General features: G+C 42.5%; 1 protein-coding gene across 2 annotated transcripts in view; it reads right to left on the reverse strand.

The window, feature by feature from the left end:
* Positions 1 to 101: 101 nt before the first annotated feature.
* The window catches only part of LOC139465691 (transmembrane channel-like protein 1), a 49,726-nt gene continuing 33,184 nt past the window's right edge, over positions 102 to 16,643 (reverse strand). For both annotated transcript variants that reach the window (XM_071247475.1, XM_071247476.1), the window contains 12 exons: positions 15,774 to 15,936; positions 13,058 to 13,237; positions 10,484 to 10,660; positions 9,791 to 9,919; positions 8,800 to 8,867; positions 8,016 to 8,255; positions 4,192 to 4,317; positions 2,872 to 2,950; positions 2,318 to 2,360; positions 2,029 to 2,124; positions 1,642 to 1,810; positions 102 to 1,162 (listed from right to left, as the gene is read on the reverse strand). In XM_071247475.1, the coding sequence (XP_071103576.1) occupies positions 247 to 1,162; positions 1,642 to 1,810; positions 2,029 to 2,124; positions 2,318 to 2,360; positions 2,872 to 2,950; positions 4,192 to 4,317; positions 8,016 to 8,255; positions 8,800 to 8,867; positions 9,791 to 9,919; positions 10,484 to 10,660; positions 13,058 to 13,237; positions 15,774 to 15,936 (2,386 nt within the window). In that variant the 3' untranslated portion in view covers positions 102 to 246. The remainder of the gene's footprint in view (positions 1,163 to 1,641; positions 1,811 to 2,028; positions 2,125 to 2,317; positions 2,361 to 2,871; positions 2,951 to 4,191; positions 4,318 to 8,015; positions 8,256 to 8,799; positions 8,868 to 9,790; positions 9,920 to 10,483; positions 10,661 to 13,057; positions 13,238 to 15,773; positions 15,937 to 16,643) is intronic.

The following is a 16,643-nucleotide window of genomic DNA, read 5'->3' on the forward strand; positions in this document are numbered from 1 at the left end:
TTTTTGCAGGTGCTGACTGAGTAAAGTTTGCAGTACCGGTCGTTCCCTTGTTCATACACCGACACAATTAGAAATGGATAAGTAGTTTATTTTTGTGTGTATCTATGTACATATCATTGGCTGACTTGCATAGCAGCCTTTGAAATGGATATGTTTTCTTTTTTTAATGAAATCAGTTACATCAATCACATCAATCAAATTGAAAAAGTTTGTTTGCCCTATTTCATACTTCAGAAGGAGATGCTTCTACTTCTTACTGAATTGAGTAAAAGCTGATGCAAACCTTCTCCGGGCTGCTATAGCATCAGGACTGTTTTGGTCGTCTGAGCTACCACCATCACTTTCAGACTCTTTGAAAAATGACAGAAGACTTGCAAATTTCTGCTTAGATGTGTCAATCTCTGGAGATCTGCTATCTGACATATTGTCTGAGGCAAAAGATAGGTTGAGATTGTCCTGGTTTATACTGTTGTCCTTGTCCTCGCTACTGCTGGAGCTCTCCGAATCAGAACTGTCTTCCCCAACTAACCTTTTGCTGTCTGTATTGTCATCACTGCAGTCCTCAACTGTAATCTTAGGAATAGCTTTTGTCACGCTCCTTTTGGAGCTCAAATTGTTCCGAGAATTAGACAGTTTAACATTATCTCTAGACCTTGCTTGCTTTATATTGTCTTCAGATCTGGACAGTCTCACATTAGTTTGAGATGAGGACTTTTTCACATTGCTCGGAGGACATACATTGACCTCTGCCTGCACCGTTTCATTGACGATCTCAACAGAGGTGTTCTTGCTTTTCCTTGCATGGCCTTCCTTGCTGGAGCTTCTGGAACGTCTTTCCTGGGACTGAGCCAAGATGTTCTTGCTGCGTTTCCTATTTGGAACTAGTTTCTCGGCAGATTTTGTCCTACTTTCTTGAGATTGTCTTAGAGTAACCTCTGGATCATCTGATGACTCTTCCACTTCTATGTTTTGTTGCACTGTATTCGCGTTTGTGTGCAATCTCCTTCCTTGATGCCGTTTCTTCTGTGATTTAGTGACAAGCATCTTTAACACCTCATTGGTCAGATCATCCTGTGATAGTTGGGTCCCTTCATCGTCACCTGCTGGGTCATAGCCTTGATTGTACTTGGCCAGTTGGTGCTCCTGCCTGTGGACTGCATCCCTGTAGTAGAAAAAGTAACATTTATTCACTGTAACTATAGATCTGAGCAGTCTTTGATAACACAGTAGGTGTGTTACTGCATTTGTTTCTGACAATGCAATATCCGCATTTACGGTTCGAATAATAATAATATGCTTAACCCATTTCAGTTTATACAGAGGCATATGTTGGAAAGAATTGATCTCCTTCTTATACCCTACTTTTGGCTCATTGCCATTGGATACCTAAAGTTCAGTTTAAATCCCAAATCATCAATAGGCATCAGTTTCACCACTAGACTGATCTGTACAACAAGTTTCATAAACAAAATATTCAATGGAACCTTATTTACTCCTCATAAAAAGTTAATGACCACACAATTCTTTCATATTACAATAAGTTAATCTGTCATGACCTGACATACCATAGTAATATGGAAGAATTAGGTAGTCATTAACTTTTTTTTGAGTAATTAGCCACAGGCAGGAAGACAGATCTACCTGAGAAGTATTTCTTTGCTGGCCCTCTCCTTTACTGACTTCTTCCCGTGCACTACTGCAACAGGGATTTTGTGTCGATCTGGTGATGGAGATGCAGTGATCACCTTGGGGGGATCGGCACCTCCTGACATCATCTTTGCCAACCGAGCTGCTGTCAGGACTGATGATACTGAAAGACACATGTGTTTGTGAAGTTGATAGATTGTCGAAGATGCATGCCCCTGTGGCAGGTTATTTATTTTGGAAGTCTGGACCTAGTATTTTGGTTTGGAAAATGATAAGCAGTTTATAAACTACTCACATCACATACAGCTTGTCAATCTCTTTTCAGAATTGAATATGAGAAATTATTTGATATGACTATTGCCATGTACCCAAGTGGCATACCTGCATTAGTCATGTCTTTCTTCCTGGCCTTAGGTTTTGGAGCCACAGCTGGTCCTTTCCTCTGAATAACTCCGTCACCCTCAGTGTCATGTTTAGCTGGAACAAACATGCAAACCCGACTGATTTATCGCCACATGCTCAGTTGTAAGAAGAGGGTTGTGTGTGAGGATGCAAGCCATAATGAGGTTCAAGCTTCATAATAACTGTCTTCAATAGGTAAGATTATTATTGCTTACCAAAACATACATGTGTTTTCGTATTGATTGTTATACTTTATACCGCGTCTTACCGTCTGCCATAGCGTAGACTTTCCTTCTGCCTTCTGTCCTTTCCTGAAATAACATACACCATTTTGGAAACTGTTCACAACGTAAATTCAAGCGCTCAAATAGTATTAAATATATTGTCACGTCTGCAGTATTTTCAATATATTGTAGGGGGCATGGGTGGCCCAGTCGTGGAAAGTGCCATGATTCGCTGTGCAAAGTTGGTTCCCAGAAACGTTATTGTGGGTTTGAATCCTGGTTGGCCCCGATTATTTTTCTTGGTTTCCTTGGTTTGTCAGCAACATACCCGTGCTCATGGGTTTCCACAAAGTGTTAAACGTCTGATACCTGCATCACTTCGTACTTTCCTCCCATATTAAACTGATACGCCACGATTTAACTGGAAAACTGATAAAGTGGCGTTAAAATCAACTCACTCACTCAGTTGTATCAGATCAATAATTTGCTGCCACTTCAACCATATTTGAGTTTACAGACCCAAATGTCTTGATCTTTTGGAAATAAATATTTTGCATTAAACTGGTCCAAGATAAACATCTATGTCCTCGTTACTCACATATTCCAACTGATTGCGCAGGTCGTTATTGGACTCTCTTAGGGACCGTCCCACAGACACTAGGTAGTATATCGTCATCCTACAAAGGGGGATAACTATCACAACATATGCCATGTATAACAAATTATGGTAACATCAGCAATCCTGAACCCATATAACTAGAAATATGTTATCTTTAGCATAAACTAGCGTTTGCAACATCAGCATCATTAAGTTCTCAAAAGCGAGGCCCTTCCTCTTTCAAAAAGCTGCTCAAGCCTGCTTCCATTTTGAACCAAATTTGTGCTCAGATGATGTAGAATAAGCCCAGAGATGAAATAAACCCATCATTGCGGGAGGTCTATGTATTCAATATGATGTGCTCATCCATTAATGAATGAGAGTAATGGGGCCTTAACACAGGATGGCGATCTTTGTGCCTCCAATGTGCGACCATAAACTTTGCCAGATTGTCGTTGGAGGCTCAAAGGAGGCAGAATGATTGCCTCGGTCATTCCAATGTGACACACAGGACGCCATGAATTTTTGAACATGTTCAAAACAGTCGCACAAAGGTCGCCGAGGAGGTTGGTTGCTCAGAGACTGCTCAAAGGAGGCAGAAGGAAGGCAGAAGGGAGGCACAGTGATCGCCCAATGGTCGCCAGGTAATAGATGCGTTCTGCGGAAATATTTTCCCGTCATTCAGGGCGATGCTTCTGCTTCCCTTGTGCCTCCTTTGGGCGACCCACAGCGTGCATTGAACGAGTGTGGCGACCGCCGTGTCTCCATTCGGCGATCAGAGTAACCATTGAGACACCATGGCAATGCTTCTGCCTCTTTTTTGCATCCTTTGAGTTACCTGCAGTGCCTCCTCAGCCTGCCTATAAATAGAGGACGTGTACCTGCAGTGTTTCATTGTGATTACAGACGCTGAATAACTGCTAGAGCAGTTACATAGAAACATGTTTTTCTGGGTTTAGGCGACCATTGAGCGTCCTGGACAGTTTTTGATCGCTCAAAGGTCGCAGCCCTGAGTAATGGGGGCTTAATTAGTTTTGAAAACGCAGTCCAGACATGTTGTTTTGATTGTTCAACGTCGCACTAAGCAGTGTTCCAACAATATGACGGCGGTCTGTAAATAATCGAGTCTGAACCAGACAATCCAGTGATTGACATCGGGAGCATCGATCCACGCAATTGGGACACGATGACATGCATCAACCAAGTCCACCCGATCCCGTATGTAAGCATGGATTACTGAAGACCAATTCTAAACGGGATCTCCACGGGTTCAAGCCACTTCTACGGGTGAGTAACAATACTTATATAGACGGTTCTCACAGCAGCAGGAGGAAGATGGGGATGATGATTGCGGGGGAGGCGGCGTATTTCAGAATGGAGTTGACCCATGACGGTAGCCCGCTCTGCATCGCGTCTGTCAGGACCTCGTACATCGCTTCCATGCCACTGAAACATATATATATAATATATGAACAAGGGCACATACAAGTTCAATTTTGAACAAATTTCATATTATGTGAAGACTGTATTATACACATAAAGTTTTCAGTTTGTTTCTGCTTATTAATAATCGGCAATAAACATATATCCCCGAGACAAATGACATTTTCGTTTACATCATCTATCCTGTTTTCACATAAAAAAAGGGTTATATAATGTATGTGGTTGTGAGTATTAACTTGTTATATATTTTTAATAAACTTAGCACCTTATCTGATCAGTGTGCATGGTCCTTTGTAAATGTTGTACGAGGGTTGTCAGTCATTGATTATATGTAACAATGAATGCTAATGTATTTTCGTAACCATGTTCTTGATACTTTTGTTTGATGAACTAGTACAGCCGACAACGCACACACGCGAAGGGAAATTACAAGTAATAAGATTGGAAAAGAAAAAAACACTCCAAAACTTACTGGGTACTTGTATTTAACAAATACGGAATGGTCAATATATCACTGAATAAATGCACTCACTAACCTTTATGTTTATTCGTGTTCTCTGTATCAGATATCATTCATGTTATCAAACAATGCATATTTTACTGATAAAAGTTCATTATTTACATTAGTAGCTTCGAGTAAAAGCCGGGCCTCGCGCTGTTTGACAAGGGAGAGAACTCCATCGTATCGCGGTACAGAGAAAAGTTGTGTATGGAGGTCTGAATTAGACAGAAAGAGGACATAATTTTACCAACCACTTGGTATGATCATGCCAGACATCAGTGATTTGTCCAGACAAGTGCAAAGACAGCACAAGTAAAATTCTAAATTCTGTTATCAGAAATAGGTATTCAATGCATGTTTACCGAAAAGTAAGAGAAAAATATTTTATAGGTCAACAACAAAATATCAGAAATGATATTCTAAGATTGTTTAAGAAAAATTGGATGACAATAGTTTGTCACAAAATGGAAAAATGTTAAAAGTCAACAATAAATATATACAATGCACTCCTAGTATGGCCAAAGTATGTATTTATCTTTTGGTTACTAGTGAAGAACGCAAATCTAAGTTTGGCATTATGGCCCTTATGATCTCCCAATACATTCTGGGCACAGAGCGGGGGAAAATGTGCGGACTACGTAATTTCCGTTACCTCAGTCGCCATGAATATGCAGATGATCTAGTTCAGGTCGATAGAGAAAGTTTACTTGGGGAACTGCGGGTTATATTGTTGGCTATTGATAGATGGGGGTAAGGCAATATTACAACAGATGCCAGAAATATGCATCAACGGATTAATAACTCCTTACTTACAGCAGACGGAACATTCCGAGGAAATTGAAATTGTTTACGAAGTGAGCACTTCCTGGTTACTGATTTGCATTAATAGACAGTCACTATAAGAGGCGTGAACTATCGGAAATGCCGCGATTCGATGAATGCCGCTGAATTTGGCTTGCTAAATTAACAACTAGTCGACACAATAATTATTATGTGCAGCTTTTGAAAAGGTACTTCATTGACACTCTTGGGTCGCCAAACACAATGATATTCTGATCAAATTTGGAAAACTCGGAACTTGTCACAAAATTACAATTTGACGAGGCCAATACAAACGTATGTCAAACCCTAGTGAAACTCACCATTGCTGTTTTCATTAGATCTAATTCAAAGGAACACAAATGATTTTATCATAATACCGAAATTGAAAAGAATAGGGATGACTTTTCAGAAGATTTCCTTGAAAATACGTACATGTTGTATATTGGGTTCCAAATGTATTCTAATTAAATTAAATTAATTGAATTACAAAACAAAAGTCATGCGTTCTGCACCGCGGAGAGCTATTTCTTCCTTCATGATGTGTTGGGGGGAATTTACATGTTTTGCATAAATTAAATAGTGACAAGAGTTTCCCGGTCCTACACGTAACAGTTATGTGAAGAGATTCTCACCTGACTGAATTGCGCCTGATAGAGGTGTTTTTGTACTACCCATTCAGGAGAAAAGCCATCAATTCTTACCACCTGTTACAATGTTCCACCATGTAAAAAATAACCGATTCTCTAAACAGTGTTGCTGACGTCACTTACTATGACGTCATTCGCCTGGCATGATGACGTAAACATTCGAACGTCGGCGAGTGGGGCACGGGTGGCCCAGTCGTTTCATTCGTGACCAACTCGTGTTATTCCGGGACAAGCCGAATAGCGACTCGTGCCCCTCTCATGGCCATTTTTGCGACCGGGTTCAGTCTTAGCGCAAACGGGCATTCCTAAAACAACTGTCAACTCGTTGCGTAATGGTTAACATGTATTTCCCAATATATTATATATATTTCATATGCAATTTAAAGCACATCTGGACATGCGGAATTATTCAGTATGATTGAACACATGTCACTGTGTCTTGTGTATATTTTTAGATGCAAGACATATGTAAAATCAAAAATTATTTCTGAGGGTTTCTACGACGAAGAACTTGAAATCATGCGCGCATTCTGATTGGTTTGTCGTATTTTTGCACATAACATTCATCGATAGGGGGACGAGTCTTCTTGCAGGTTACGGAAAGGGGCGAGTGGTGACGAATGCAGTCGTTTAAGGCGCCGCGATTTGCTGTGCAGAGTTGCGTCCCTTGGACACGCAAGAAACGTATGATTGTGGGTTCAAATCCCGGTTCGCCCTGATTATGGTTTCTAGGTTTGTCTGCACCATACCCGTACTCGTGGGTTTCACCGAAGTGGTAAACGTCTGAGACCTGCATCACTTCGGACTTTCCTCCCACATTAAGCTGACACGCCGTGATAAAATTGGAATACTGTTGAAGCGGAGTTATACCCAACTCACTCCCTCACTCACTATTTTAAGTCGGCCTAACAAGAGAGTGAGAAAATGTTACTTTACGCAACGGCAATATTCCAGCAAACGCATTGCGGCCTGCAAATTTTGAAATAATGACGCCCCGGACAGGAATAAAGTGGTTTATCGCATGAATGAGCTAGTCGTTTTTCACGCCGCTTTTTGAACAGAAGTCCAGTAAAATATGGCGTTTCAGATTTAATGAGTAAGGAAAACCCGACGTGACGCAAGTTTCAGACGTTTACCGCTGTGGTTACCCACGAGCACGAGCATGAGCATGTACTGACAATTCAATAATAATATTCAGGGTAAATCTGGGATTTGAAACCACGAGCCTAGGATGGTGGAAGGCCTAAGGGAAGCAACTCTGTACAGACGGCTGGCCTATCCGTGACATCCGTTTGTACAGTTTGTAGCATGAACAAATCTTTTCAAGTTTTTAATGAAGGTGCTCACGTGTTTTGATGCACTTCGCGATGTAAGACCTGTTTTCACACAATATAGACCCTGATTGTCGATCAGATCGTCTTGACTGGGCGCCGCCATTTTGTTTGAAGCAAATGCGAACAAAACGAGAGGTGGAATGTGATTGGTCCGTAGGAGAGGCATAGAAGGGAGATATATAACCCGTAACAGCCACTGGTGGCGCTACGACCGAGCCCAGGAATTCCAGCCAAGTTCGACAAGGGTGGAAACTGGACTTTTCAAGTCAGTTAACTCTCTTGTCTCGGGAAGACGCTTACAACAAGCATGGGTTGCTGGGGATCTAGTCTAACCCGGAATCAGCACGGGTCCCACGGGATTGTCTGAACGACATATGAAAAATGAAAACGTCTTACCTGAACGGCCCACATCTAGGCGATGGCTCCACGCCCACGATAGCAAACAACGGCGGAAGCATACACAGAAACAACATGACGAGAAGTAGTGCGTAGTAAAAGTTGTTAGAACGCGAGGCTCGGAATATCCTCTCCTGGGGGACATTGCACACCATGACTGACCAACATCGGACATACACCAAGATCATCAGTTTGACCATATTGAGGACCGGAAGTCCGGGAGCAAAGAAAGTGCCAAGCCTGGAAAGAGCAAATTAAAAATAAAATGATATTCATACAAACTCTATACCAACAAGTAAAAAGCAAGATTGTGCAAATACACCCCGACTTGTTATTTCAGAGTGTATATCATGATGTATGTATGTACTTGGTGAAAGTTTTTGTTGTATGCCGATCGATTCATCTGTTCATAAATGATTTTGAAAAATAATTCAATCATATTTACTCTGAAGCCCGGAAACCCAATAGTTTTTTTTAAACAAAATAGTTACCAAGTGTAGTTTTAGGCATCTTGTGACAATAGTCAACGACGCCATTGCTGGGGACACGAGTGAGTGAGTGAGTGAGTGAGTATGGATTTACGCCGCTTTCAGAAGCAATATCACGGCGGGCGACACACATTGAACCAATGTCTGGGAGTCGAACCCGGGTCTTCGGCGTGACGAGTGAACGCTTTAACCACTAGGGCTGGGGACACGAAGAATATGTACATCGCCTTTTACCCATTTTTTTTAATAACTTCTTCGCTCATTGCGCCACAAGACAATAATTGTTGTAGACGTACCATATGACGCCCTGGTTGTTGATCAAATGGAGGAGATTCTCTGCGGTCTTAAAGTCCGGATATTCGGGCTGAAATAGAAACAACCGATACACCTCTGGCGTCTAACAATACAGTGTATTTGCCCCAGGTGTCTTAAGATTTTTGCGAGTATGTTTGTTGTTTAACGCCGCACTCAGCAATTCCAGCTATATGACGGCGATCTGGACCAGACAATCCAGTGATTGACCAAATGAGGATCCATGCAATTGGGATTCGATGACAAGCATCAACCAAGTTACCGAGCCTGACCAATTGAAGACCAATTCTACCCCGTGTATTTATTATGTAACTTGTGTATGTTTTTAACTTGAACCTTCGAACAAGGATTTCAGAGCGGATGTTTGGAGTTAATCAATTATTTTGATTGTGCGATTTATCCCCTTGATAATGATAAGTAATGAAAAGAAATATAATGTCAGACCATCCTCGGTTATCCAGCGTATCAAAATAGAACGGAGATATAATACGCTGGATTTTCGAGGATGGTCTGACAGTACATCAAACTGAAAACTGCTAGATTAAATTAAAAGCCTTTCGTAAAATATGAAATAAATACCTCGTATTCATGTAAAATATATTTATCTCAACTATGAGACTGAATCATTACAAGAAATGAGCGAGTGATAAATTGTAATGGCTTATGTAGGCTCCTAGAAATCTAACAGTTCAGAAGGTCGACAAAACGCCCTCAACGGGACGATTCGTTAACATTCTCAAATCTACCAAGAGGTTTTTTTTTTATTTTTTATTTTATTTTTGCGAAATGTTCGTTCTTTAAAGCAAAAGAAAAGACGGCCCAACTCATTATTAAAAGGGCCTTTTTATACTACCTAAAATAAGTTCACAAACACCCATGATATGACAGATTGACCATTGTAATATGAAAGAATTGGGTGTTCTTGAACTTGCTTAAATTAAGTACTTCCTTCCTGTAGCATATATCAACACTTACAAACTTCTTCTCCATGTCCCAGCAGCAGATGTTGTTGCAGTAGCGGATAAAGACGCCACGGATGAAGTCGATGATGACGATCTGCCCCATGGTGAAGATGAGATCCATGACAGTCAGCTTGAACACCTCCTGGGACACAGAATCACAACCCCACATGGGAAATCTACGATTACGCCAAAATCTAGGCCAAAATAATTTGATATTGTCTTTCGTCGGATAATGTTTGGTCCTTTAAGGGAAGTCGACATTTGAAAACATATACATTGATGACAAATTCTCATCAGAATAAAAAAAAGGAGATTTTTTTACTTCAGGTTGGTGTATGTATGTTAAAGGTTCAGCCCCATAACATTGAAATACAAAACAATAACAAAAATCTCCGCTTTTACCTCGCAATGCTCATATAGATGTTTACGTTTTCCCCCTCGAAACCAGAGAAACCTAAAAATATTATTCTTATGGTTGTTTGGCGGAATAATATGTTTTATATAGAAAATGAATTGTATGTGCTGCTTTCTTGAAAAAAAGTACATCCCTTTCCATATCGATCTACATTGAAATGGTTTTGTCTGTTATTTTATTAATTAGGATTTGAGAACTTTTTGGGCACAGATCCGTAAATCAGGTAAGTAGTAAACACAGGAATGACTTACGAGCGTCCCCTGACGGCGCTATGGTGAGATCGTTATTTACCTGGCCAATCATTGTTTCCCAGCAAAGGTCGGAAGTTTCTTCTAAGACAGTACAATTCGGGCGTCCCACTGGGGACTCTGAGACTGTAGGTACTGTTGTGCTGATGTCGGAACAAAGGATGGTGTCGTTTCCGAGGCTGGCCACAAGTGCGACCCTCTCAGACTGGATCTCTTTTTTCTGTGAACCATTCAACGTTAGAGTATTGAGAACATTACATCCATATATTGAAACACGCATGTAGTCAACAAAGGACGCACGCGTCACTCTTATATAAGCAACAAATAATCAAATCTGGACCAGACAATCCAGTGATTGACATGAGCGTCGGACCAAGTCAGCGAGGCTGACCACCCGATTCCGTCAATCGCCTCTTTCAGCTAGTAAGTGAGGTAGTGAGTATGTGAGGTGAAATGGGGTTAACGTTGCTTCCAAGATTATTGCACATATATAGCGACGTGCATGCACTTTTTATGTGTGGCTGCTTGTCCTAGTCCGAACAGATGCCGATTTATAGTGCTAGTCGACTGAGATACCACGCCGTAGTTTAACATAAAATACCCAACTCAGACACAGTACACTGACTCCGAGCCGACCAGTGCTTGTTTTAGCCCTTAAATGCCCAGCGCCAGACAGAGTAACAAGTACCACCTTTTTACCTCTTTTGGTATGACGCGGCCGGGGATCGAACCCTGGCCCTTCCACACCCCGGGTGGACGCTCTACTACTAGACCATGTAGGCGGTCTCAAGTCATTTCACGCACACAGCATTTGGCTTCACACATTGCACGTATTTCGAACCCGGGTCTTCGGCGAGCAAACGCTTTAACAACTAGACTACCCTACCGCCTCCACAGTCACGGCGGAGGACATCAGAGCCTGCAAGCATGTGAGGGTCGAACCCCGATATTCAGCTTGTAAGCCAGTGTTTCAGTTATATCACAGCCTGTCATCTTCATGTGGGAAGAAAGCCAAAAGTGACGCAGATCCCAGATGTTTACCAGCTTAGCGAAATCGACGAGCACGGGGATGGTGCCGACAAACCTGGACCCCGGGATTCGAACCCACAATCATAGGTTTCTCGCATGCCTTAGTGGCACAACTCTGCAAATATAGAGGCGACACCCCAGACGACTGGAGACTAGATCAGCCTCACTCAGCCTCGATCAGCCAGGTGAGGACCGATCACTTGGCAGTCGTCAATTATACGGGGACAAGCATGGATAAAAAGTCCCACTTGAATATCCGCGATAAGAAGTTTGTGTCAAGGGTGTAAAAGGCAAAAATTCTATCCCTGAAACACCACAAAGGTTAAAGGTTGTGGCTCATAGGCTTTTCCAAGGTGAAGGTCAATGCTGCGGATGTCATTCAGAAATAAATTTTTAATTTGAAGTTTACACGATATACGGCTTTTCCATTGGACGAGAGAGCGGTCACATGACCGCGAAATTGACGTTCATAAGTGTATGAACGACACAATTTGACGTTCATACGTTTTTCACGAGACCGTGTTCTTGAAATGACATAAACACTGACGGACTACTTCCACATTCCTCGGGAACCCCCTGGGAATTCCCTAGCACGAAAACACGCATAAGAGTTCTTTCTGATAATTTAGAACCTTTATTCTTGGTCTCAGCGTTTCAGTATACATTGAGAAATGTCAGAGAGCTTGACTGCATGATTGTTCACGAATATCCTCTCTGCGGCCTATCTTAATGAACAAACGATGAAATGCACATCTAAACTATCGTAGTGTCGCCTCGATCCGTGCCTAGGCTGACATTGACCGTCTCCAGCAATCTATGAATTTACCTTAGTGTCTGTTTGACTCATCTTTATTCACCTTTCAATGATCGGCCGGTTGATCAGTGAAGACTAACACATGTAACCGCCACAGGTTCATTAACAACTTCGGAAATCTCTCCCGTCACGTTTATGTCGGCCATTATGACGTCTTGTACTTGATGTAAATGTATTACGACGCGCTGTCATTGTGACTGACTTACTGACGTAGTTCTTTACAGACCCTTCTCATCTAATGAGGATATGATTTGAACACATGTGCTGCTTAAGATGTTTCTGAAGAGCAAGTTTTGCATCCATACGCCCATGTCACCTCTCTTTTTGAGGAACTATTTTACTCCGCGATATAGCTGGTTGTTGTATGGCTGTCAGTGTAAACATGAAGTCACACGTACTAAATAAAATTGTGTTTAGATCTTGGCCTACATCCTTTGAGGTAAGAAATTGTGATAAAAAAATTATAAGAATTGACTTTCACTTTTTATGAGTTCATTGGAGTATGAACCTTCATAGAGTGAGGGCCAAACATTGTATGAACGTCGTCGCAAGCTCCGACGTTCATACAGTTTGGCCCTCACTCTATGAAGGTTCATACTCCAATGAACTCAATCAAAGTGAAGGTCAATTCTTAAGTAAACGACCCCTGGTCGTTGCTTTAGAGGTAATTCTGAAGTATCCTCCCTGGACCGCGAGAGGTGAAGATCGGGGCTCTTTGGTACATGTAACTGAGACTTTCCTGCCCTGAAATACTGTTGGGCAGCTGCTACCTACCAGGTCAGCCTGCTTGTTGTAGAGGGCGATGAAGAGGGTGTAAAGATTGAGGAGGTTGAGGGCAAAGATCCTGGCGAGCTGGAGACGCAGGTTGATCCGGGGATGGTACTTTTCCATCATGGAAATCAGGTCGGAGATGTTAGGAAACAGGGTGGATATCAGGGTCATTATCACCGTCAGCTGGACAAAACATACAGATATCAGAGAATTGATGGGTGGATGCTTGTGTGAGGTGAGGTGTAATGGGTTTTAACGTCGCGTCCAAGATTATTGCACTTATATAGCAACGTGCATGCACGTGTGTGTGTGTGTGGCTGTGTCCGGACAGATGCCGATTTATAGTGCTAGCACACTGAGATACCATGCCGCAGTTTAACATGAATACCCCACTCAGACACAGTATACTGACTCCGAGCCGACCAGTCCTTGTTTTAGCCCCTTAATACCGAGCGCCAGACAGAGTTGCTGAAGACCTATTCTACCCCGGAATCTTCACGGGTCCCTTTTAACGGCCGGGCCGGGGATCGAACCCCGGACCTTCCGCTCTCCGGGTGGACGCTCTACCACTAGACCACGGAGGCGGTCGGATGCTTGGGATGTCCTTGTGTCACGAAATATAACTGATAGTGACTACCCGTTTGTTTGTTTAACGCCGTACTCTGAAATATTCAAGCTGTATGACGGCGGTCTGTAAACAATCGAGTATGTACCAGACAGTCCAGTGATTGACATCATGAACATCGACCTACGCAATTGGGACACGATGATATGCATGAACTAAGTCAGCGAGCCTGACCATCGATCCCCTTAGTCGCTTCTTACACGGGTCGCTTTGCAAATAGTAGCGTAAAGTCCCTGCACTTTGTTGCATTACTGGTCAGTCAGCAATATTCCAGCTCTGCGACGGTGGCCTGTAATTACGCCAAAGCCAACCGGTGGTTGACAGCATGATCAACGATCCACGGGTATGATGCCACACAATCAGCCAAGTCACTGATCGTGAGTGAGTGAGTATGGTTTTACGCCGCTTTTAGCAATATTCCAACAATATCACGGCGGGGGACACCAGAAATGGGATTCACACATTGTACCCATGTCGGGAATCGAACCCGGGTCTTCGGCGTGACGAGGGACAACTAGGCTACCCGACCGCCCCCACTGATCGTGAATAACTGTAGATTGGGGTACGATACAATCGAAGTATTAGTACACCTTATTCGGAATATAACTCATACACCACTCGGTATTATCAAGTTACTAATTAGCGATACTTAATGCAATAAGTTGAGTTGTTTTATGATCATTTGACCCTGTCATTGTTTAAAATCGCGATCGATTAGGTGGGGTTAAAACGGGTATAGCGTCGCTCTCATGATTATTGCACTTACATAGACAGTTTTATAGTGCTAGCCCACTGAAATACCATGCAGCAGATTAACACGTATACCCCACCCAGATGGAGTACGCTGACTCCGAGCCCACTAGTCCTTGTTTCATCCCCTAATGTAGGGCACCAGGCAGGTTATCAACATGTACCATCTTTTAACGTCCTTTGGCATAACGTTTATGGGGATCTGATACGGCCGTGCGTCTATGTTTGTTTGTTTGTTGTTATATTCCAGATATATGTCTGTAAATAATAGAGTCTGGACCAGGCAATCAAGTGATTGACCTCACGACCATCGATCTTCGCTATTGGGATACGATGACATGCATCAACTTCGTCAGCGAGCATGACCACCCGATCTCGTTAGTCGTCTCCTACGACAAGCATATCGTGCGTCTAGGTGTGCCACGCAATTAGGATATATGTCGATTGACGTATTATACGCATGTCCCTTGTGTGTGGTTATCCCCGACCTGCTGACACCCTCATCCTAATTTATGTTGTTTGTACGGCTAGTTGCATGGTTCGTATGGCTTGTTGGCGGTGCCTGCTTCCAAACTGAACTCAGTGGGTTGTTAACCTTACGAATAACATGCCATGAACTTTAAACTGAAGTGAATGTGTATGGTTTTACGCCGCTTTTGTAATATTGCAGCAATATCACGACAGGGGACACCAGATATGGGCTTCACACATTGCACCCATGTTGGGAATCGAACCCAGGTTTTCGGCGTGACGAGCGAATGATTTAACCACTAGGTTGCCCCATCGCATCTTTTAACAGGATGATAAGGAAATATTGGTAAGGAAATGGCACATTAACAAAATTGAAAACGAATATTATTTTACTCTAATTTGCCCCAAATGTTATTCATAACGTTTAAAACTCATTCCTAAATACTACTGGCAAAAACCTAGCATGTTTATATTTGTTGAATTGATGGTCAATGTATTATATTTGTTTGTTGTTTATATGACGGCGGTCTTTAAAAAATCGAGTCTGGACCAGACAAACTGGTGATGACATCATGAGCATCGATCCACGCAATTGGGATACGGTGACATGCATCAACCAAGTCAGCGAGTCTGGCCACCCGATCCCGTTAGTCGCTTCTTACGACAACATAGTCGCCTTTTACCACAAACACGGGTTGCTGAAGACCTATTGTAACCCGTATCTCAATGTACTTAATATGTAAATATGTAGAATATGCATGTAAACACTGATTCTCTGTCCATCCTCAAATATAATGAAAATCGCAAGAAACGTTATAAGCAATATTCCGACGAGGGGCTTATAATCCAAGTCAAATTTATAATTTATGTTACCTCATTCTCTGCCCAGAAACCGGCCACGAAGTTCTTGTCCTGTCGCTTACTGAGCTCCATCTTCCGCGACCTGTCCACGAACAGCTGGATGATGTAGGCGCTGAGAGCCAAGGACATCAGCACCAGGACATTGGCCAGCACCCTCAGGAACAGCAGCAGGTGCCTGCAGCAGTCACGGGAGGGTAACCAGTCAGGATTGAGTGAGTGTGTTTAACGCCGCTTTTAACAGTATTCCAGTTATATCACGGCGTGTCAGCTTAATGTGGGAGGAAAGCCCGAAGTGAAGCAGGTCTCAGACGTTAACCACTTCGGTGAAACCCACGAGCACGGGTATGGTGTTGACAAACCTAGAAACATAATCGGGGTGTACCTGGATTCGAACCCACAATCATGGGTTTCTGGCGTGTCCATGGGACGCAACTCTGCACTGCGAATCGCGGCGCCTTAGACGACTGGGCCACCCGTGCCCCCCTAACGAGTCAGGATATTCGCATACGATGTGCTACTGCTTACAAAACACTCGTAGTGACAGAAATATTCATATTTGTCGCGTTTTATTGATATTTTGTTGCTCATTTCATCAGCACTTTATTTCAGGAAATCAAAACTTGTATCCTTGACTTCAGGCCGGGCATAACAGGAGATAACCGAAGTATTAAACCTTAATCGCCGTATAACAACTTATTTGCAATATTTCAGTTTGGAATTTGGATTATCAGTGCAGTTTCTTTTACCGTCATTCATCGATGAAATCTTCGCTTTGAAACAAGTATATTTTCAAGAAAACTTTAACTACAAAATACACACAAACACCTTCTAATGGACGTGCAACTGTACCAGTGAGTGAGTATGGTTTTACGCCGCTTTTAG

Source organism: Haliotis cracherodii, unplaced genomic scaffold (assembly GCF_022045235.1).
Source record: "Haliotis cracherodii isolate W230 unplaced genomic scaffold, xgHalCrac1.p SCAF_18, whole genome shotgun sequence".
NCBI lineage: Eukaryota > Metazoa > Mollusca > Gastropoda > Lepetellida > Haliotidae > Haliotis > Haliotis cracherodii.